At 40.5% G+C, this 24,504-nt stretch overlaps 1 protein-coding gene across 1 annotated transcript; it reads right to left on the bottom strand.

The window, feature by feature from the left end:
* Window positions 1-852: 852 nt before the first annotated feature.
* LOC150039522 (uncharacterized) lies at window positions 853-24,504 on the bottom strand. The gene is given in 5 exon segments (XM_090327773.1): window positions 853-1,012; window positions 23,662-23,852; window positions 23,855-24,034; window positions 24,132-24,244; window positions 24,312-24,504. Coding segments are annotated over 5 exon segments (837 nt in total).

The following is a 24,504-nucleotide window of genomic DNA, read 5'->3' as shown; positions in this document are numbered from 1 at the left end:
TCCCTATCAAATTTCAAATAAACAAATACAAATAAATTCAATATATCAGATAACAAAGTGAGATAATGTAACAATATGACATAACCAAGGGACAGCAAAGGAGATGAGAGACTACATAGTACATTAAGGACAACAATCATTCGTTATATGGCTTTTGTTTCAATATCCTGGAGGTCCTTTCAATTAGCTTCATACTATATGGCCTTATGTATCAAGATTTTGCTCTATTGCAGATCTCTGCTAGTAGAGCCCAAGGTTTCTACTGATTATGACGAAGAAGGGAAACCATTGAGCCTAAGTTACTTTGAGTCCTGCTTACTTCATTTAATATGATTTGACATCCATAGAATCACTTCTACTACGAATCTCCCTCCCCCCCCTCTCTCTGTCTCTCTCTCTCTCTCTCTCTCTCTCTCTCTCTCTCTCTCTCTGTGTCACACACACACACACACACACACACACACACACACACACACACACAAGCATGTTCTGTTTTCTATATATATCCATGCAGTCCTACGTGCTCCACATCCTGTGGGTTAGAAACAGAAAAACACTGAATCTATTCTCTCAGTCATATAGGGTATGCCCTTGAGGACCTGGGGGAAACTGTGATCGGGTACCTGCCCTTAGTGGGTTTCTGACTTGGGCTGATCACAAAGGCCTCTATCATGCACCATTCCTTGCTTGGGAGCCCTGTGGCAGGCAGAACCCTGCAGGGCTCACCTGTGTTTCTTACCTTTGGGTCTGAAGATTGGGGACTGAATGATGGAACTAGAGTTAAAGATTTCTTAGGAGATGGCCCTCTCCCTTATTATAGTAGCAACTCAGTAGTGGTGGCAGTAGCAGCTGTTACTCCCAGAGGGTGACATGGCCGGCAGGTGCAGACACCCAGCTCCCCTCACCCGGGACTCCAGGATCTGGCTGGCGGCTTTCTCTGGCAACCTCGTGGCCCTGCCTTCTCACCATGAGCTCGCAGGCCTCAGCATCCGGGTCTTCATCAATGCCAGCTCTCAAGATACAGGAGAAGAAAGGCAGGCACTAAGAGTTCTACTGAGAGAGCTATGGGTTGGAATTTCAGGTCATAAATCTGTACCAGTGTTTGGAGGAAGATGAATGGGACAATTCTGATCTACAGAAGATGCACATGAAAGTGTGGGAAGATTGCTTGAAAACTTCTGCAGGTCCATGATTTGTAAATGTATGGCTCCAACTGGAATGTGAGCCCAGGCAAATGGAATTTGGAACCATGATTAGTGTTCTTTCTGGGCCAATCCTGACAAACTGCTTCCCACAGATATTGTTCCTAGTCTTTATGAAACCCAGGAGATAGGAGCTTAGCAAAGGAAGAAATGTTCCTCTCTGCCTGCTTCAATTCAGAACCAGTGAGAGGCTGAAACAAGAATGAGGTACATGGAGATTGAAATGTCACCTTCTTGATGATAAAGCCATTAAAAGGAATGGCTTCAATTCAACACCCAGCAAGATCATTAATTCTTTCAAGAGAGAAGGACCCAGCTCTAGCCATCCTAATCTGTCAATTGTCCCATACCTCACACTGAAAATCCTGAAACTTGTCCTATGGTGCCCCCGCGGTGCCCTATGAGAATGTAAACTGAAAGAACTCTTCCTGTATACCATCCTTTGTGAGGGAGCCCCCTACTGGGTGGGAATATTATGGTAGAGAGGAGCCAAGACTTGCTCTACAGAGTTCCCTGCAGACACAAACACTCCAACTCACAGGTGAGGAGTCCACTTTATTAATTGACAAGATTCTCTAGAAACTTTTTATGGTTTTCCTTGGAACTGTTTCACTAATTCCATGCAATCTGGTGAATTTCATCAAACTTCCAAAAAGATTGCTGTAATGAATTATTCTACCCTTTATATTCAGGAAAACCAACCGTTTTCCCTGAGTTCAAGATAGTTCAAAGCCCGGGGACCATTTCTTTGTGGATTTTTTCCCCTCTATAGTAGCAATCTTTAAAGAAGGCTCACTGGAACATCTTATTCTTTAGCCTGATCCTTAACTTAGTCTCTTTTTGTAGGCATAAAACACATATATCAGTGACTCGGTTACATAAGATGGGGAAGAGAGGGGATCTTTATTAACTTGTAGTCAAAATACTTTGTCTTCTAAAGTTAATTTTTGGACTTCATCATGTAAAGAAATTTCTGTGTGTGTGTTTGTGTGTGTGTGTGTGTGTGTGTGTGTGTGTGTGTATACACGCTTGTGCTTGCCTGCCTGCATGCCAATCTTAGGGTTGAACTCAGGGCTGTGTACCTGAGCTTTTTAGTTCAAGGCTTTTGCTCTACTCCTTGAGCCACAGTTCCATGACTGACTTTTGGGGGGTTAATTAAGAGTCTCACAGATTTTCCTGCCATGGCTGGCTTCAAGCAATGATTATGAGATCTCAGCCTACTGAGTCATTATGATTATAGATGTGAGGTCCCAGGGCCCAAGAGGCCAGTTGTGTCAGTTCCCTCTGCTTCATCCAGAATAACGCTACCTCCCCTGTGCTTAACACTGGTCTGTCAAAGCTTGAATCTATTGGTGTTCCGCAGCACACATGGAATCAGTGCAGTTTGCTTTTGCAAGTCTTAATCAACAGGTAGTGCTTTAGCAAAAGTCATTCCGCTCCCCACTGTCTAAAGCTTTACTACATCTTGGGCTCTTCTGTCTTCCCAGGCAATTGCAACCCCACTCCTATCTTCTTACCTGTATAAAAAGTGGTGACTCACTAGTGTGGCTAAACCACCCCTAGTCTGAATGGGAATTTCCAAGTGTCCCTATCTGCCAATGTCAGAGACTGCTGTGGCTTGCCTTGGGCTGGAATGTCAATGGTAATGTCTCACCATCTCCTGTCAGGCACTTAATCCAGGTTCCCTGCTAGTCACCTGATTTTGCCATCCTCAGTTGGCAAATGAAGAAACATGCTCACAGTAAAGGAAGCAACTAGACCTATGTTTCAGGACAAGTGACAGCCTAAGGACTTCAAGGTAATTCTGCTAGCTTGAAGCTTATGCCCACATGCCCCACCTTCTCAGGATACTCTAATGGCCATTGGATCTCTGATATGCCATCCTGGGGACATCTGATCCATGGATGTTCAAACTTCAGGAACTGACAGCAGTATGACCATGAACCTCCCAGGAATATTTATATGTTTGCAAATTTTGAGCAGTAGTTGAGTAGTGGAAGGAGTATTAGTCGTAGAAGCAGGAATCCCAAAATTTTACTATAAGCAATGTTTCAGGCCCCATTCTAAGGGCTTTTCACAAAATTACCCACCACTACATCTTCACAACACTAGGATATATGAACCACTGTTTTAACTTGTTGTATAGTTGAGGAGTCCCGAAGGCAAGAGAGAATTCCCTGGTTAAACTTCCCATGTCCAGAATGATCTTTTCAGGAGACTGAAGTGAAAGAATAGTTGGCTATAAATGTAGGACCCGGGCTCCAGAAAGGAAGCCTATTCCAAGGGCACAAAGCCAGAGCTGAGCTTGAAGTTATACCCATGTCTGACTCCTGAGTCTCCTCCCATCCATAACACACAACAGGTGCAGGACTCACATCCCTATCTGGCAAATGAGAAAGACAGAGGGTGACAGAGCAGGGCTGACAGCATCTCTGAGAATGATGTAAATGGATGGGCACTGCCACAATGTGGGTCTAAAATGTTCTTCAAAATCCCAGTCAAATAAGGTCCCAGTCCCAGCGTGGCACTATTTAGAGTCATGAAAACTTTAACAGATAGTGCCTGCTTAGAGGCCATCTTGTTACTGGGGAATGCCCTTAAAAGAAATAATTATAGGATGCTAGACTTTTCTCTGTTTCTGTCTCTTTCTCCCTCTGTCACTGTCTCTGTATCTATGTCTGTCTCTGTGTCTCTCTCTGTGTCTCTCTCTGGTGCTCTCTCTCTCTCTCTCTCTCTCTCTCTCTCTCTCTCTCTCTCTCTCTCTCTCTCTCTCTCTCTCTCTCTCTCTCTCTCCCTCTCTCTCTCTCCCTCTCTCTCTCCCTCTCTCTCTCCCTCTCTCTAGCTTTCTCTCTCCCCGGCATCTCATTTGCTAAATAGTTAATCTGATTTGCCTAACAAAATGCTCCTGTAATTGATCCACAGTGTTAGCACATTTGACTTTAATTAATTAAAATGGTGTCTTGAGTTTATGTTCAGGCTAGCCTGAAACATGATCTCCTGAAAATTGTTGTCTTGGTGCCTGAGGAGTTAACTTAGGGCAAAGAGGAGGGTGGTATTGGGAAAGTGGGGGTGAGAGACCTGTGGAGACAGGGGAGTCCTAGTTAATGTTTGAGGTCGGGTAGACATACTAGAATGAAAGAACAAGGGCTTTTGGCAAATGGCACCCAGCTCCTGCTCAAGTCATGATACAGAGAGAAGAACCTACTTGAAGAAGGAAAGTAATATTTGCTGGGGTTAGGTATGGGGGGCACAAGAAAGGATGGAGCCAGGAGGGTATCAAGGTGTGATGCTGGGGTCTAGTGAGAGATCTGTGCTCTCCTGGAAACCAGAGAGCATTGAGTGGCTCAACCAAGGGTCCTTGGAAGCTCTCGTCCCACTGTGGTCAGAATCACTGAGTGAAGCTGCCAGTAGCACCTAGAGGAATCTGCCAGGGTTTTGTAGGAAACCCAGCAGCGTTATCCTGAGCTGACGCTGCCCAGGGGCTCCATCTCTTAGACCAGGTCCTCTTCCCTGGACAATTCTGGGAAGTTACCTCACTCAGCACAGACCTTGTAGTCAGGTTAAACACCCCGCTGGAGAGAGAATGTGCATCTTAAGGCTCTTCAGATAGACTGTCCTTGATGTGTCAGCCACCCAGTGACAGGTCATGTGGAGAGCTGAGGAACACCTCTCTTCTAGCCTCACTTGCCCCATCAGCCTGAGTCTGTAGACCTTAAATACACCTCTTCTTCTCTCTGAGCATTGCTATCTCTGGCCGCCATGCTATTTGTTGCACTCTTCTCACACTTCCCACTTCAATCTCTAATATGTCAAATTCCCAGCACTCCAAATAGATTCTCAAATATAGTAAGGGCTCAATGTTGGTTTTTATTTTACAGTCATGTGCCTTGAACTCTGGGCCTGGGTGTTGTCCCTGAGCTCTTCATCTCAAGGCTATGGATCTACCACTTCAGCCATAGTGCCATTTCTGATTTTCTGGTGGTTAACTGGAAATGAATCTCATTAACTTTTGTGTCCTGCCTGGTTGTGAACCACAATACTCATATCTCAGTCTCCTGAATAGCTATGATTATAGCTGTGAGCCACCAGTGCCCAGCATCAATGCTTTTTTTTTTAAAAAAAAAACCATTTTTCATATGTCTTTAGGCCATTTTTGTTTCTTCTTCAGAGAAGACTCTCTTTAAGTCTTTGGCCCATTTTTTAATGGGATAGTTGTTACTTTGGAGGTTAGTTTTGGAGTGATTCAATTTTTTGAGTTGTTGATATATTTTAGATATGAGGCCTTTGTCCGTTGTTTGGTTGGTGAAGATCTTCTCCCACTCTGTAGGCTTCCTGATTAGTTTACTAGCTATGTCCTTTGCCATACAAAAGCTCTGCAGTTTCATGCAGTCCCACTTATCCAGCCTTTCTCTGATTTGTTGTGATTCTTGGTCGTTATTAAGAAAGTTTCGACCTGTACCAAGGAGGCCTAGTGTATCTCCTGTTCCTTCCTGTAAAGTTTTCAGTGTGTCAGCTTTTACCTCCAGGTCTTTGATCCATTTGGAGTTAATTCTAGTGCAAGGTGACAAAGAAGGATCCAGCTTTAGTTTTCTGCAGGTGCTTAACCAGTTCTGCCAGCACAACTTGTTGAAGAGGCTGTCTTTCTTCCATTCTATTTTTTGGCTCCCTTGTCAAAGATTAGGTGGCCATAGGTCTGTGGTTTAATATCTGGGTCCTCAGTTCTATTCCATTGGTCTTCAGGCCTGTTCCTGTGCCAGTACCAAGCTGTTTTGAGAATTATAGCTCTGTAATAGAGTCTAAAGTTTGGAATTGAAATTCCTCCAGCGCTGTTCTTTCTGCTAAGAAGTGTTTTTGCTATAAGGGGTCTTTTATTATTCCACATGAAATTTTGGATTGCCTCTTCTATTTCCTTAAAGAATGATTGTTGTTCTTAAGGTACTATGTTGTCTCTCATCTCTTTTGCTGTCCCTTGGTTATCTCATATTGTTACAGTGTCTCATTTTGTTACCTGATATATCGGATATGTTTGTATTTGGTTATTTGAAATTGGATAGGGAACGGGGGAAAACAAGATGAGGGGTGGGGGTGGGGGGAGGTAAATGGGGACCAAGACATGTGAAAGGGTATCAATGTATGGGAATTAATGCACCATCTATCTGACAAATATCGTGTAACCCTTCTATTAATTACAATAAAAATATATGAAAAAATTGTTCACAAACCTTATGTGTATAATACTTTTACTGAGATTTTTTTATTCACTTCTTCTTTGTTGTCACATCGCGTAGAGCAAACTCCTTTTCCATGAACATGTTAGGGCTTGAATCATAAAAATGAGAGACTTTCAGTAACAAATTTCCTCGATCTTATATGTTGGTATAGACATTGGTTTGTCTTTGAATTTGTTAATAAGGCTCAGGGACTTTAGCTTTGTTTAGGAATGGAGTATATGATGTTCCAAACAATGCCCGGTATTGAATGGGTTAGTTTAAATGAGTACTTCATAATAGTTCTTTCTTTGTAGAAGCATGGACTGCTTGGCAAAAGGGTAATGGGGGATAAGTGGATGGAGATAGGAGGTAGACAGAGACCATGAAGACAGACAGTGCAGATACCATCAGATTTGCTTTACAGCTGGTACCTGGATATAGGGAGCATCATCAGAATTACTTACCTTTCATTTGCTGTCTGCCTTGTGTTATTCCATTGTGGGCACCCTAAAATCCTATCAAAGATGTACCTATGAGTTGGGAATATAAGTCCATTTGTGACATACAGAAGTCTCCCTAAAAAGAATTACTTGCTTCAGTTCCCCATTGTGGTTATGGAAAAAACATCCTTGCATTTTGACCTGGCTCTGATTCTACCTAGAAAAGGAACAGTGAGGATACGGAAGTAATACTTGAAAAGCCAAAGTCTTGTGAGCAGTTACATCCAGAAATTGATTTCCTGTATAAATCAACTTGGAATATCACAAGATTCGAGGAAGAAACAGAAAGTATCAATTAGTTCCAAGTCTCCTTTTTCATTTCAGTAAGTTGCATCAAGGCTTCCAAGGGCATCGGTGTCTGTGTCTCATTTCCTGACATGTCATCTCTGCTCTTTATCCTGTCCTCTGCAAGCCACTCCATATACATATCAACCTTTCACAGAGGGCTTAGAAAACCAAGCTGTCCCTTTCCCTTGTCATGATTCTTTTCTCCTTTTTGCTCTCCAGACTTAACCTCTCTTCTGATATGTTATTATCTTTTTGGTGTTTCCCTACTCAGTTAGCTTCTGAACAGTCTAATCCTTTCCAGTACAACCATCAACTAGAATCTCAGAACATTCCAAGATAAGTGACTCTGCTATTCACAGAAGGTGGGACAGCATGTCACAGTGGGGGGTGGCACCAGTTTCTCATCATCTGTGCAGAGTTGGCATCTCTTTGGGTGTTTGGGGTTCATAAACTGCCATAAGTATGAAAAGCTTCTGAGGAGAAGGGAGAGGTGTCCTTTGCCAACATTTCACTGGTGGCAAAAGCTTCCTTGTAGCACCAGTGTGACTGCAGTGGAAATTCCAGTTATTTTAGCCAGAATTCCCACAGATCTTCTCTGATCAGAGCTGTACCCAACAAATTGTAAATTCATTTAAGAAACACTAAGAGAAGTTTGCCAAACATGTTGGCAAAACTAATGATAAAATGTTAATGAAAGAGACCAAACTGTTTTCCCTCATGTAGTTTATTAAGTTGTGTGTGTGTGTGTGTGTGTGTGTGTGTGAAATATATAGGAGTAATAACATGAACAATATGAGTTTATTTCCTATGTTAAAGGAAGAACGTGGATTGTTGGAGGGAGATTTGAGACACAGAATATTCCCACAACCGGTGAATTTTCATATCCTCCATCTCTGTACCAAAACACAGAAATAAACACATTATTGATAGTACTATTGAACTGACATTCAGACTACATTAAACTATAGGATTGCCATTTTACCAGATCATTAGACTTTTGTCAAAATTACTTCAAAAAAAATCACAATTTTATGTTCCCAACCTTTTCGCATTAATATAAAATATTTGATGATAGTAAAGCGTGCCATGCACACATGGAATAGCATTTTTTGTTATTGGTGGCAAGTTGAGAGAATGTGTTTAATGTTAACCTTCTCAAAGCAAATATTTCAAAGAATACACGACACAGAAACTATAATTTTCAAAAGTATAAACAAATATTACCTGGTGTTCCTGATAAATATTCAATGTATCTACTCTGGAAAATTTGACAATACGCTATGTGTGGTTTATTTAGTACAATCATGGAAATAATTCTTTCCCTAAGAACTTGCATAGTTTGAAGCATAGCTTATAATTCATGTTTTTAAACAAAACAATAAGTTCTATATTCAACATTAAATCCCAGCATTTACAACATACTCCTACCTAATCAGCTGTGCCAAACCTCCCTTTGTAGGAAATCTTTGATAGAGAATGTTTTAACAGAGCATTTGGAAATTATGTCATTTTATCATGATATAGTTCAACTATAACTTGTTATATTTTAATATCTACATATCAGAGAATAAAAAATATTTTAAAATACAATAGAAGAATATGATGAAGAAAAATTAGTGAAGAGGACAAAAATAATGGCTGTGAGTATATGAATGTGTGTGTATGTTTGTGTATCTGTCTATGTGTAGGATGTTGCAGGGCTTTTTGCCAGTCCTGGGGCCTGAACTCAGGGCCTGAACACTGTCCTTGGTCTTTCTCAAGGCTAGTGCTCTACCACTAAAGTCACAGCACCACTACCAGCTTTTTTCTATGTATATGGTACTGAGAAATCAAACCTGGGTCTTCGTGCATGCTAGGCAAGCACTCTACCACTTGGCAAAACTCCCGGCCCTGGATTTTGCTGCTTTAAACAGTTTTAAGTTGAGAAATTGGTTGTGCCTACCCTGGCCTGGATGTGGTGTGCAGATGTGAGTGAAGAAGCTACATTTCCTGTTTTCTTCTACCAGCCCAATTTGTGGTCCCCATGGCTTTAGTCTAATTTGAGTGTTCAGGGCATTCAAGATTCTTTCCTCTGCTTTTCAAAGGTAGTTCTTGGTGGGGGTAGGGGAAGGGAAATGGGGACCAAAACATGAGAAATTGTATCAATATTTGTGAAGTAATGCACCTTCTATCTGGTGAATATAATGTAACCTTCTATTAATTACATTAAAATATATGAAAAAAGATTTTGTAAAACAAAATAATTTCATTAATGTTGAAAATTGTAAGTAATGAGCACAGTTGTTGGTAGCAAAACCCAAAGAAGAAATACAACTACTAAATGGAGATACATGATACATTGTAATAAAATACTGCTTTATTATCAAAAAAAGAAGCCAAAGGCTTTTCAAATAGGAGAGTGTATCCACTTTTTCTAGATGAAAATATTTCAGTTGCTTTGTCCTTAAGAATGTGGAAAATATTTCCAGGTTACAAAGGCTGAGTAAAATCTTCATGAAGAAAGTTTTGTCCCTGTCAATGGTTTTTCTCATTGATAATAATTATTAAGCACCTAGGTCTCTCCTAGCAGAGGAGTACAATAACTCAAAACCTGGATAATAAGGCCTTATAGGATGAGGTTAAATGAAAGGATCTCCAGGATATGGAAACAAGAGCTTTATCTTGTGTGATTGTTGTTCTTAATATGCTATGTTTTTTCTCTTCTCTTTTGTTGCCCTTTGGTTAATCTCCTATTGTTACGGTATCTGATTTTTTTTTTTACCTGGCATATGGGATAGGAAAGGGAAGGGGAGAAAACAAGATGATTGGGAGAGGGTAGAGGGATGGAAATGGGGACGGAAACATGAGAAGGAGTATAACTGTGTAAGAAGTAATGCACCTACTATCTGGCAAATATAACTCTGACCCCTTTATACATTACAATAAAAAAAGAAAACTTTTCCTCTAAGCTCACGTACAGCAATATCTCCGACCATTCTCTAAATCTCAAAAAGGTCATCCCATCTGCTACTGTGACTAGTGAATTGACTGACCTGTAGTTTCAGAAGTCTCCTTGATGGAGGACACACATTAAAAAAAAGTGAGAATTCATATTTCTTGAGACCTACGGTGTTTATCTGAAGTCCCCTGTACCCAGCATCCTCCATGTTTGGGGCATTTCAGCAAAGAATTTCTGAATCCTAGGGAGAAGACTATTTGTCTCTAAGAGACAAATTGAGTTGCTCCGATTTCCATCTGCTCAGGGTCTGTTATTGTAGCCCAGCCTTCAACGTACTGGCCAATTTGAAGCATTCTTCCGTGACTCTGACAAAACTCCACCAATAGTTTCTTTATGAGTCAATTGGGATTATCCTCTGACCTCCTGGATTTGTGGGATTGGTGTGAGGAAATCTGGCTGTCTTGTTCCATGTATGTTGATGTAAGAAACAAGCTGAAAACTGACCATGCACTGTGACTCAAGCCTCTAATGAAGCTATTAGGGAGGCTGAGACTGGAAAGGTAGTAGTTGCAGGCATGCCTGGGAAAAACCATCATTCAAGCTCCATTACAACAGAAGACAATGATTAGGGGAGAAAAATATAGGTGGGAGGATATCAAACCTGAAAGGAGAGAAAGAAGGGACATGATTTCTTCAAGTAGCAGTGGCTTTCCAAAATTTCCATGCTGGTTCAGGCCCATCAAAATGATATCCACAAGGCAGAATCATAAATCCCTTGCTTTTGCCTCTAAGCGCAATGATTTGCCTTGGGTCTCACTATTCTTTTCCAAAGACACCTTCCTTTCTTCTCTCCATCAGAGAAGTATTGTACCTACTGGACTTTCCCTGTGTACATAGTATGTGCTTGTTCCATATCACCAAATGCATGCATATACTCTCCATTTCTCCAAGATAGGACCTGCAGTGGAATTAGATCACCCACTAGATATTCAGAAAATGGAGAGGGGGTGTAAATACCCGTGTGAAAGTTTCAGCAAATGTGTGTTAAGATCTTGAAAGCACTCAGCAACTTCACATTTCTCTCTTTCACTTTTCTTACACCAAGGTCCAAAATCCAATTTGGACAACAAATGGTACACAGATTTTCCATTTTTTTCCCCTTTGGCTGGAGATGAGGCTCAATGGGAGTATCCTTGACTATCAAGCTAAGTAACTTCATTTCCAATCCTTGTACTGCCATAAATTCCCTTGTTCATTCCATTCTGGCCTCAATAGATTGTGTTTCTGGGGGAAATTTTTCAGCAGAGGATGGATGGCTCTCATATGTAGATGTTTGCCTGACAATCTGGAGGGTCAGGGACCAGGTGAGAAAAAGCTATGATGTTATGTGTCTCTCCAGGACCAACTCACACCTTGAAGCTACAGAAGTGCTGGCTGCTTCTGTTGCTTTTAGAGCAGAAGACAGATTGCTAGGAAATGTGGAGCTTGCATGGGTCTCTTCGATTATCTTCCCACATGAAAACTGATACGGAGATGGCTCATAGTCCCAAATTAGTCACCAGGAAATCATGGGCTTCAGTGATATCCAATCTTACATCTTACATGTACCTCATCAAGAGAGTTGGAACACTCTCATACCATGAACTTGTGGACAAACACAGGCTGAAGTGAATCATGACTCAGTGGCCTGATTATCTTTTGGTCACAAGCATTATGATCCTGTTCTGAGGGAGACCAATTGCTGTCACAGAGCATTTAGTGATAAACGTTTGTCATAGAGGCCATGTACCCAGCGGTTCACCAATAGGGACAAGAAGGTGGTCAATGAGGCAATGTGTTCATGGTGTGTCAGGAAAGGAGGAGGCTGTCCTCAGGACTTGATCAGAAAGTTAGCTATGCCCTGGTCCCTGCTTTGGTAGCATATCCATACAAGAGTGGGGAGAGGGGTCTGAGAAGCAGGCCACAGATGATTGAGGGCAACAAAAGCCATTTAATGCAGGGAAATACAACAGTGCCCAACAACAGCAGTCCTGTAAAATAAATTTTACTGAACCCAACTTCTGCTCTCTGGAGCCTTTGTGGGGGTGAGGGGGGTCTCCATGGACAAGGACCCCAATCACAACTTCCTGTATGTCTCTCTATAGGGACAAACATTGCTACCAGAGACAGGTAGCTCTTCAGTCTTTGAGCCAGGTACCACATCCTCATGAGCAGAGCAATCTGTATGATTCAATTGCAGATATATATATATGTGTGTATATATATACATATGTATCAGAAATGGATGTTTATTTGTCTACCTTTTAAGAGCTATATCAGTATCTTTTGACAGTGGCCATGAGCCAAGGAAATGGGGAAACCATGATCAGTACAGAGATACAGATAGATGTGTCGCAGAACATTACAGATGCTTTATAAAGCTGTATCTTCAGTTGCCTGCTGAAGACTCATCAGTGAATAAACTGGACAATGAGTTAGTTGTGGCCAGGCTAATTTACAGGGCTGCGGGATATGGAGACTTAGATGCCAGCAGCTGCCCTTGACTGCTAGCACTGTGCATAGTGTGGCTCTTACTGCGTTTCTTGGATCCACTACCAGGAAGTCAAGGAATTCAGAGTATCGTGTAGGTACCGGTGTTCCTGGGGCTGAGGTAGGTGCCAGATTGTGGGGTCTTTGACAGTTTGGCTCTGTGGCACATTACAGGGTGACTCCATGGACATTTAGTTTATCAAAGTGGGAAACTGGAATGAGACAGAATGGCCTGTAAGATAATAGCAACTTGCCTAGAGATACAAATGTCTTAGGGAGCCTGAAGAATGCTAGGGGAGGGTTATTTCCAGTGAGTAGTTCTCAGGTTTCTGGAGGGTCAGGTGGGTGTATGTGCTGTAAGGTGGTTTGGCATAGACTTTCAGTCTCAGAAGGCCAAGTGGAGCCCTTGTCTGTGACTCATACTTTGAGTTATATTAGACATCACTGATCTATCTGTGTGCCTAATAAGGTTAGAGAGCTTAGGCCATCATCACTGTGTGGTCCTCATAGCTTGGGAGCCACATGTCATAGTAGATGTCTTTCCTTTCCTGCCGAGTTCTGAGAATGAACCCGAGGACCTGAAACTTCGGAAACAAAATCTACACCAAAACAAAACCAAACAGAAAACAAAAAAATGACTTAGGTTAGATTGTAATTTGCCTTTTGTGTCAGTTGGGTGTGTGGTCAGCATCTGCAAATCAGCAAACCATCATGCAAAAAACTGCGAGTGTTGGCCGGGAGTTTGGCCTAGTGGTTAAAGTGCTTGCCTAGCATGCATGAAGACCCGGGTTCAATTCCTTGGTACCACATACATAGAAAAAAGCCGGAAGTGGTGCTGAGGCTCAAGTGCTACAGCTCTAGCCTTGAGAAAGTCCAAGGACAGTGCTCAAGGCCTGAGCTCAAGCCCAGGACTGGCAAAAACAAAAAACAAAAAACTACGAGTGTAATTAAACAAGTAAAGAAAACATTGAAATGGACAGTCAACATACCAGTAAAGGACAAGCTGTTATGACTATTTAATGACATTTCACATAGTATAATAAAATCACTAACCACAAAGAAAATCTCTTATGTATATACCCTTAGTTTGTTTTGTGTGGTCTCATTTATATGTCCATATGCACATAGTTTGAGCTATATTGATTATCTGCTGGGAAATTGTAAGACTTTTACTAGTTATTGCAAATGAAGAACACCGTAGAGCCTAGGTTTCAATGGATCTGGCTTACTTCACTTAGAATGATTTTTTCCAAGTCTTTCCATTTCCTTACAAATGGGGACATTTCCTTTTTCTCTGGGCAGAAAAAAATTCATTGTGTATAAATATTACATTTTCTTGGTCAATTAACATAGAGGGACTTGTTATTGTATCTGACTTTGTACCAGCTTTATTGGCATCCATATATATATATATATATATATATATACATGTAAATATGCATTTGAGGGCTAGGATGTAGTTCAGTGACAAGGCGCTTGCCTAGCAAGTGTAATGTCCTGAGATTGATCCGTATTTTCTTGTATTTAAGTTTGTCAAGGTGATGGACAGATGAGTTACAGTTGCATAGGTGATGTAGTGAGAACAATGCTTAGAGAATATTTACCTGTCTATTCTTTTTTTTGTTTTTTTATTTTGTTTTTTTTATTGTAATTACTAAAAGGGTTACATGATATTTGCCAGATAGAAGGTGCATTAATTCACATACATTGATACCCTTTCACATGTCTTGGTACCCATTTCCCTCCCCCCCCACACCCCCCACCCATCTTGGTTTTCCCCCCCTTCCCTATCAAATCTCAAATATCCAAATACAAATAATTCAATATATCAGATAACAAAGTGAGATACTATACCAGTATGAGATTACCAAGGGACAGCAAAGGAGATGAGAGACAACATAGTACATTAAGGACAACAATCATTCATTATATGGCTTTTGTTTCAATATCCTGGAGGTCCTTTCAATTAGCTTCACATTATATGGCCTTATGTATCAAGAATTTGCTCTATTGCAAATCTGTGCTCGTAGAGCCCAAGGTTTCTACTGATTATGACGAATGAGGGAAACCATTGAGCCTAAGTTCCTTTGAGTCTGGCTTACTTCACTTAATATGATTTTTTCTAAGTCTTTCCATTTCCTAACAAATGGGGCGATGTCATTCTTTCTGACAGCAGCATAGAATTCCATTGTGTACAAATACCACAACTTGTTGATCCACTCATCAACTGAGGGACATCTAGGTTGGTTCCATATCTTTGCTATGGTGAATAGTGCTGCAATGAACATTGTTGTGCTAGTGGGTTTAGTATATCCTTGTTTCTGGATTGTTGGGTAAATGCCAAGTCGTGGGATTGCTAGGTCATAAGGGAGTTCTATGTTTAGCCTTTTGAGGCACTGCCACACTGCTTTCCACAGTGGTTGAACGAGTTTGCACTCCCACCAACAGTGTAGTAGTGATCCCTCCTGGCCACATCCCCTCCAGCATCTGTTGTCATTCGTTTTCCTGATCCTAGCCATTCTAACTGGAGTGAGGTGGAATCTTAGAGTTGTTTTGATTTGCATTTCTTTTATGACCAGAGATGTTGAGCGTTTCTTCATGTGTCTATAGGCCATTTTTGTTTCTTCTTCAGAGAAGACTCTCTTTAAGTCTTTGGCCCATTTTTTAATGGGATGGTTGTTACTTTGGAGGTTAGTTTTGGAGTGATGAGTCAGTATTTGTGTACCCAAGGTTGTAGACATGATCTTGGAGATATAAATATAATTACATAGGCATGAAAACTATGATGTGCTTTATACTTTATTGACATAATATTTTATTACATATATTAACCTGTATCTATGACATATATACCTGAGCTTAATTTTAATTATGTTGTTAAATCTAAGTGCTATCCATTTTATACAGAGATTCCCTTCTTGAATATTGGTTTGTTAAACAAGACATGTGAAATGTGATGTAAACATAAATGTTAATAAGTTCTTTAATAAAAATATTTTAAAAATGATTTAATGTGAGTATACATGTATAAGTAAACCCAGTAGATACTAACAATTATAAGAATTATACTTGGAGACAATTGATTATACAGCAATCTCAACATTCACAGATTGAGAGGAAAGGAAGATATTGTGAGGAGAGCATCACATGGGCTCAGTTTTTTTCATTTATTTTTTATTTTAATTAATAGACGGTTCACATTATATTCATCAGATTGAAGGTACGTTATTTCACAATTATTGATATCTTTTCTTATGTCATGGTCCCCATTTCCTTCCCCCCTCTCCCCTGCACAACGTGATTTCCGCCCTTCCCTCTCCTATATCAAATAACCAATTAAGCATATATAAAACATGTCATATAACAAGATAAAACATTGCAACAATATGAGGTAACTAAGGGACAGCAATAGAGATGAGAAATAAAAAGTACATTAAGGACAACAGTCTCTCATTATATGGCTTTTGTTTCTAAGTCCTGGAGGTCCTTACATTTAGCATCCTTTGAGTCTGGCTTTCTTCACTTAATATGATTTTTTCTAAGTCTTTCCGTTTCCTTACAAATGGAGCGATGTTGTTTTTTCTGACAGCAGCATAGAATTCCATGTGTATTAATAGCACATCTAGTTGATCCACTCATCGACTCAGGGACAACAGGGCTAGTTCCCTATACTTGCTATGGTAAATAGTGCTGCAATAAACATCGTTGTGCTAGTGGCTTTAGTATGTCCTTGTTTCTGGATGATTGGGTAAATGCCAAGTAGTGGAATTGCTGGGTCATAAGGGAGCTCTATATTTAGTCTTTTGAGGAACTGCCACACTGCTTTCCATAGTGGTTGGACAAGTTTGCACTCCCACCAACAGTGTAGTAGTTATCCCTCCTGGCCACATCCCCTCCAACATCTGTTGTCATTAGATTTCTTGATCCTGGCCATTCTAACTGGAATGTGGAATCTTAGAGTTGTTTTGACTTGCATTTCTTTTATGACCAGAGATGTCGAGCATTTCCTCATGTGTCTGTAGGCCATTTTTTATTTCTTCTTTAGAAAAGACTCTCTTTAAGTCTTTACCCCATCTTTTAATAGGATGTTTGTTTCTTTGGAGATTAGTTTTGTAGTGATTCAAATTTTGAGCTGTTGATACATGTTAGTTATGAGGCCTTAGTCCATTGTATGGTTAGTGAAGATCTTCTCCCAGTCTGTAGGCTTCTTAATTAATTTACTAGCTATGTCCTTTTCCATACAGAAGCTCTGCAGTTTAATGCACTCCCACGCATCCATCCTTTCTCTGATTTGTTGTGATTCTTGGTCCTTATTAAGAAAGATTCGACCTGTGCCAAGGAGGCACAGTAAAGTTTTCAGTGTGTTGGCTTTTACCTCCAGGTCTTTGATCCATTTAGAGTTAATTCTAGTGCAGGGTGACAAAGAAGGATCCAACTTTAGTTTTCTGCAGGTGCTTAACCAGTTCTGCCAGCACCACTTGTTGAAGAGGCTGTCTTTTTTCCAGTCTATTTTGTTTGGCTCCCTTGTCAAAAATTAGGTGGCCATAGGTCTGTGGTTTAATATCTGGGTCCTCAGTTCTATTCCATTGGTCTTCAGGCCTATTCTCATGCCAGTATCAAGCTGTTTTGATAATTATAGCTCTGTAACAGAGACTAAAGTTTGGTATTGAAATTCCTCCTGTGCTGTTCTTTCTGCTAAGAAGTGTTTTTGCTATACGGGTTCTTTTATTATTCCATATGAAATTTTGGATTGCCTCTTCTATTTCTTTAAAGAATGACATTGGGGTATTGATGGGTATTGTGTTGAATTTGTCGATAGCCTTTGGCAAGATTGTCATTTTCATGATGCTGATTCTTCCAATCCAGGAGCAGGGAGTTTTTTCATTTTATCAGTTCTGCTTTAATTTCCTTTTTCAGGGTTTTAAAGTTTTCAGCAAAAAGGTCCTTTACATTCTTAGTTAAGGTAATTCCTAGGTACTTTACTTTCTTTGAGGCTATTGCAAAAGGAGTTGCTTTCCTGATTGTTGCCTCATTCCTCTCACTGTTGGCGTAGAGGAAGGCAGTTGAATTTTGAGGGTTAATTTTATACCCTGTTACCCTTCCAAAGTTTTGAATCAGCTCAAGTAGCTTGGGAGTAGAGTCTGTAGGATTCTTTAAATACAGAATCATGTCATCTGCAGAGAGGGAAGGTTTTACTTCCTCTTTCCATATTTGGATCCCCTTTATGCTTGCACTGGCTAGGAATTCTAATACTATGGTAAAGAGGAGTGGAGAGAGTGGGCATCCTTGTCTCATTCCTGATTTTAGAGGGAAGGACTTTAGCTTTTTGCCATTAAGTATAATACTAGCTGTGGGTTTGTCATACACAGCTTGTATGATACTGAGGAATGTTCCATGGATTCCTAGTTTCACCAGAGTTTTTAACATAAAGGGGTGTTGGGTGTTGTCAAATGCCTTTTCTGCATCTGTTGAGACAATCATGTGTTTTTTGTCCTTGCTCCTGTTGATGTGTTGAATTATATTAATTGATTTGCATATGTTGATCCAGCTTTCCCTCCCTGTGATGAATCCTGTTTGATCGTACAGTATAATGTTTTTAATGAGTTGTTTTAGATGGTTGCCAGTAGTATTTTGTTGAGAAATTTTGCATCGATATTCATCAAAGAAATAGGTCTACAGTTCTCTTTCTTTGATGAATCTCTGTCTTGTTTGGGGGTGAGGGTTATACTGGCTTCATAGAATGAGTTTGGTAAAGAACCTTCATTTTCAATTTTGTTGAAGAGCTTGAGGAGCATTGGTGTGAGCTCTGCTATGATGACCTTATAGAATTCAGCCGTGAATCCATCTGGCCCTGGGCTTTTCTTAGGTGGAAGTTCTCTTATTGCCATTTCTATTTCAGTGCTTGAAATAGGCCTGTTTAGTTGGGTTAGTTCTTCTTGGTTCAGTGTGGGTATGTTAATATTGGCTACGAATTCATTCATTTCTTCTAGATTCTCAAATTTGTTGGTGTAAATGTTTCAGAAATATTCCCTCATGATACTCTGGATCCTGGTAATTTCTGTCATGATATTACCAATTTCGTCTGTGATTTTGTTTATTTTGTTATGCTCCCTGCTTTTTTGCATATATTTTTCTTTTAATTAATAGTAAGGTTACATTATATTTGCCAGATACAATGTACATTAATTCACATACACTGATATTCTTTATCATGTCTTGGTCCCCATTTTCCACCCCCCCAACCCCTCATCTTGTTTTCTCCCCTTCCCTATCCAATTTCAAATAACCAAATACAAATATATCCAATATATCAGATAACAAAGTAAGATACTGTAACAATATGAGATAATGAAGGGAGAGCTAAGGATATGAGAGATAACATAGTACATTAAGGACAACAATCACTCATTATATGCCTTTTGTTTCTGTATCCTAGGGGTCCATTTATTTAGTGTCATACTATATGGCTTTATGTATCTAGGTGTTGCTTTATTGCAAATCACTGCTAGGAGAGACCAAGGTTTCTACTGATTATGACAAATGAGGGAAACCATTGCGCCTATCTTCCTTTGAGTCTGACTTACTTCACAGAATATGACTTTTTCTAAGTCTTTACATTTCCTAACAGATGGGGCAATGTCCTTCTTTCTGACAGCAGCACAGAATTTCATTGTGTACAAATACCACATCTTGTTGATCCGCTCATCAACTGAGGGACATCTGGGTTGGTTCCATATCTTTGCTATGGTAAATAGTGCAGCAATGAACATTGTTGTGCTAGTGGATTTAGTATGTCCTTGTTTCTGGATGATTGGGTAAATGTCAAGCAGTGGACATGCTTGGTCATAGGGGAGCTCTATGTTTAGTCTTTTGAGGAACTGCCATACTGCTTTCCATAGTGGTTGAACAAGTTTGCACTCCCACCAGCAGTGTAGTAGTTATCCCTCCTGGCCACATCCCCTCCAACATCTGTTGTTACTAGTTTTCTTGATCTGGCCATTCTAAATGGAGTGACGTGGAATCTTAGAGTTGTTTTGATTTGCATTTCTTTTATGACCAGAGATGTTGAGCATTTCTTCATGTGTCTATAGACTATTTTTGTTTCTTCTTCAGAGAAAACTCTCTTTAAGTCTTTGGCCCATCTTTTAATAGGATGGTTGTTTCTTTGGAGAGTACTTTTGGGGTGATTCAATTTTTTGAGCTGTTGTTATATTTTAGATATGAGGCATTTATCTGTTGTGTGGTTGGTAAAGATCTTCTCCCATTCTGTAGGCTTCCTAATTAATTTACTAGCTATGTCCTTTTCCATACAGAAGCTCTTCAGTTTAATGCAGTCCCACGCATCCAGCCTTTCTCTGGATTGTTGTGAGTCTTGGTCCTTATTAAGAAAGTTTCAACCTGTGCCAAGGAGGCCTACTGTATCTCCTATTTCTTCTTGTAAAGTTTTCAGTGTTGGCTTTTACCTCCAGGTTTTTGATCCATTTGGAGTTAATTCTAGTACAGGGTGACAAAGAAGGTTCCAACTTTAGTTTTCTGCAGGTGCTTAACTAGTTCTGCCAGCACCACTTGTTGAAGAGGTTATCTTTCTTCCATTCTATTTTTTTGGCTCCCTTGTCAAAGTTAGGTGGCCATAGGTCTGTGGTTTAATATCTGGGTCTTCAGTTCTATTCCATTGGTCTTCAGGCCTGTTCTTGTGCCAGTACCAAGCTGTTTTGATAATTATAGCTCTGTAATAGAGTCTAAAGTTTGGTATTGAAATTCCTCCTGAGCTGTTCTTTCTGCTAAGAAGTGTTTTTGCTCTACGGGGTCTTTTATTATTCCATATGAAATTTTGGATTGCCTCTTCTATTTCTTTAAAGAATGACATTGGGGTATTGATGGGTATTGCATTGAATTTTTTGATAGCCCTTGGCAAGAATGTAATTTTCATGATATTGATTCTTCCAATCCAGGAAAATGGGAGGTTTTTCCATTTCCTCAGTTCTGCTTTAATTTCCTTTTTCAAAAGGATCAAGAAAACTAATAACAACAAATGCTGGAGGGGATGTGGCCAGGAGGGATCACTACTACACTGTTGGTGGGAGTGTAAACTCGTTCAACCACTATGGAAAGCAGTATGGCAGTTCCTCAAAAGACTAAACATAGAGGTCTCCTATGACCCAGCAATTCCACTACTTGGTATTTACCCAATCATCCAGAAACAAGGATATACTAAATCCACCAGCACAACATTGTTCATTGCAGCACTATTTACCCTAGCAAAGATATGGAACCAACCTAGATGTCCCTCAGTTGATGAGTGGATCAACAAGATGTGGTGTTTGTGCACAATGGAATTCTATGCTGCTGTCAGAAACAATGACATTACCCCATTTGTTAGGAAATGGAAAGACTTAGAAAAAATCTTATTAAGTGAAGTAAGCCAGACTCAAAGGAACTTAGGCTCAATGGTTTCCCTCATTTGTCATAATCAGTAGAAACCTTGGGCTCTCCTAGCAGAGATTTGCAATAGAGCAAAACCTTGGTACAGAAGGCCATATAGTAGGACGCTAAATGAAAGGATCTTTAGGATATACAAACATAAGCCATATAATGAATGATTGTTGTTCTTAAGGTACTGTGTTATCTCTCATCTGTTTTGCTGTCCCTTGGTTATCTCATATTGTTACAGTATCTCACTTTGTTACCTAATAAATCGGATATATTTGTATTTGGTTATTTGAAATTGAACAGGGAACTGGGGAAAACAAGATGAGGGGTGGGGGTGGGGGGGAGGGAAATGGAGACCAAGACATGTGAAAGGGTATCAATGTATGGGAATTAATGTACCATCTTTCTGGCAAATATCATGTAACCCTTCTATTAATTACAATAAAAATATATGAATAAAAGAAGTAAAAATGGTCAGTAAATATATAAAGAAATGTTCAGCATCCTTACCCACAAAGAAAATGCATTGAGATTCCATCCCATTTTAGTCAGCATATAATCAAAACAAACAACAAATGCTGGCATGGATGGAAGGGGTTAGGAACCTTTATACCTAGCTGAGGAGAATATAGTGCAGCTACTGCGGAAGTCAGTATGGAGTTTTCTCAAAAAACTAAAAGTATAACTGTCATATGCTCCTGCTGTACTACTCCTGGGCATAGCCTAAAAAAAGAAATCGAAGTCAGCATACAATAGAAATAGCTTCACATTTAAGTTTATGGTGGCATTAGTCAAAAGAGTCCAGGTGTGAAATTAGCCTGTATGAATCTATTCAGTAGGTGAATAGATTAAAAATTCAACACACACACACACACACACACACACACACACACACACACACACACACATAGATGAGCATTATGTATCCCTGACAGAGATTATGTCATCTGAAGAACGAATGAAACTGGAGATGATGATAAGTTATACTCAGAAAGACAAATACCACATATTTTATATGTGGATCATAACCCTAAAAACATACAAACCCAAACAGACATGAATGTCCAAGATGTATGACTGGGTGGTGATGTAAGAAGGAGGGGATTGGGGACCAGGTGAGAACAATGAGTTGTAAATACTATTGAAATACATTGTGCACAGCTACAGATATCGTATTGAAATCCATATTTGTAAAATATAAAAGAAACAGTATCTTTTGCTCCAAAAAAAAAGCCAAACAAGAAAAAAGGCGGAGGGAGATCCCACACAATTGTGAGTTCTTAGGCAAGAAATACTAGGGTTAAGTGCCAACAGATTAAAAAGCAGGTGACTGTATCAATATAAATGTCATTTGTGTCATCTGTACCCAGTGCTGTTTCTATGTTTCTAGGAATGACCACAATGACAGAAGGAAAGCGGGTGTGGGGGGAGTTCTAGCCCTACGGTGCTGAACTCACATCTTGGTGAGAGCTCAGAACGACTCACACTGAACCACTGCCCTCTTCCGCCGATCTCCCCACCATATTTTTAGAAAGAACACACAGACACACATACAGAAACACCTAGACATACACACAGACACACACAAAGGCACACAGACACACACAAAGGCACACAGACACACGGGCATAATCACAGTCACATGGTAACACAAACAGACACACATACACAAACACACAAAGTGACAGATACAGAAACACACAGATACATACTCAGACAGGCACACAGACACACAGAAAGACACACAGACACAAACACACACAGACAGATGCACAGACACACAGACAGACATCCACTCAGACACACAGACAGACACAGAGACACACACAGTTAGACAAACACATACACACAGTCACACACAGACTCACAGAAACACACACAGACAGACACACAGACACACACAGAGACACACCGACACACAGACACACAGACAGATAAACTGACATGCAGATACACACATAGACACACACACAGACAAACATAGAAACACACAAACAGTCCCATAGACACAGAGACACACAGACAAACAGACACACAGACAAAAGCATGGACACACAGACACACATATAGACATACAGACATGCAGACACAAACACAGAGAGACACATAGAAACACCCACAGATACAAACACACAGACACACGCACACACACAAGCACACAAACAGACTCACAGATACAAACACAGACACACAGACACGCAGATATACACACAATCACATGGACACACACAGACACAGAGACACACAGAGAGACACAGAGACAAGCACACAGACACACACAGACAAATAGACACTGACACAGACACACAGACACACAGAGACACAGACACATACAAAGACAGACAGAAACACACACAGACACACAGACACACACACAGACAGAAAGATACAAACATAGAAACTAAGATCCACACAGACACAGACATACACACAGACACACAGACACAGAGACACACAGAAACACAAACACACAGACAGGCACACAGACACACAAAGCAAAAGACAGACAGACATTGAGAAACCGAGACACACATGCAGACAGACACACAGACACACAGACATACAGAAACACAGACACACAGACAAACACAGACACACACACAGAAACACAGAGACACACACAGACAGACACACAGAGGCACACACACCCACACAGACACACATACAAACATAGAGACACACACAGACACAGAGACACACACAGACAGACAAACAGACAGACAAAGAGACACACACAGACACACAGACAGACAAACAGACACACAGACACACACATTAACACACACAGACACAGAGACACTGAGACCCACACAAAGACACACAGACACACAGACAGACACACAGACACAGCCACATATGCGCACACGAACAAACAGACACACAAACAGACAGGCACCCACACAGACAGACACACAGATAGATACACAGACAGACATCCTGACATACACACAGAAACACACACAGACACACACACAGAGACAAACACACAGACAGACAGACACACACACACAGACAGGCACACACACAGACAGACACACAGACAGATACACAGACAGACATCCCGATATACACACAGAAACACACACAGACACACACACAGACAAACACACAGACAAACACACAGACAGGAAAACATACACACACAGAGAGACACAAACATAGACACAGAGATACACACAGACACACAAACACACACTGCAGACATACACACAGATGGACACACAGACACACACACAAAGACATATAGACACACACACACAGAGACACACACAAAGGCACACAGTCACACAGACACACAGACAACCAGACAGACACACAGAATAACAGAAACACACGCAGACACAGACATAGACACACAGAAACACACAGACAGACACACAGACAGACACACAGACACACAGACACAT

The sequence above is a fragment of the Megascapheus bottae genome, unplaced genomic scaffold, assembly GCF_031878675.1.
Source record: "Megascapheus bottae isolate mThoBot1 unplaced genomic scaffold, mThoBot2.hap1 HAP1_SCAFFOLD_142, whole genome shotgun sequence".
Taxonomy (NCBI): domain Eukaryota; kingdom Metazoa; phylum Chordata; class Mammalia; order Rodentia; family Geomyidae; genus Megascapheus; species Megascapheus bottae.
This window is presented reverse-complemented; position numbering and strand designations above follow the sequence as displayed.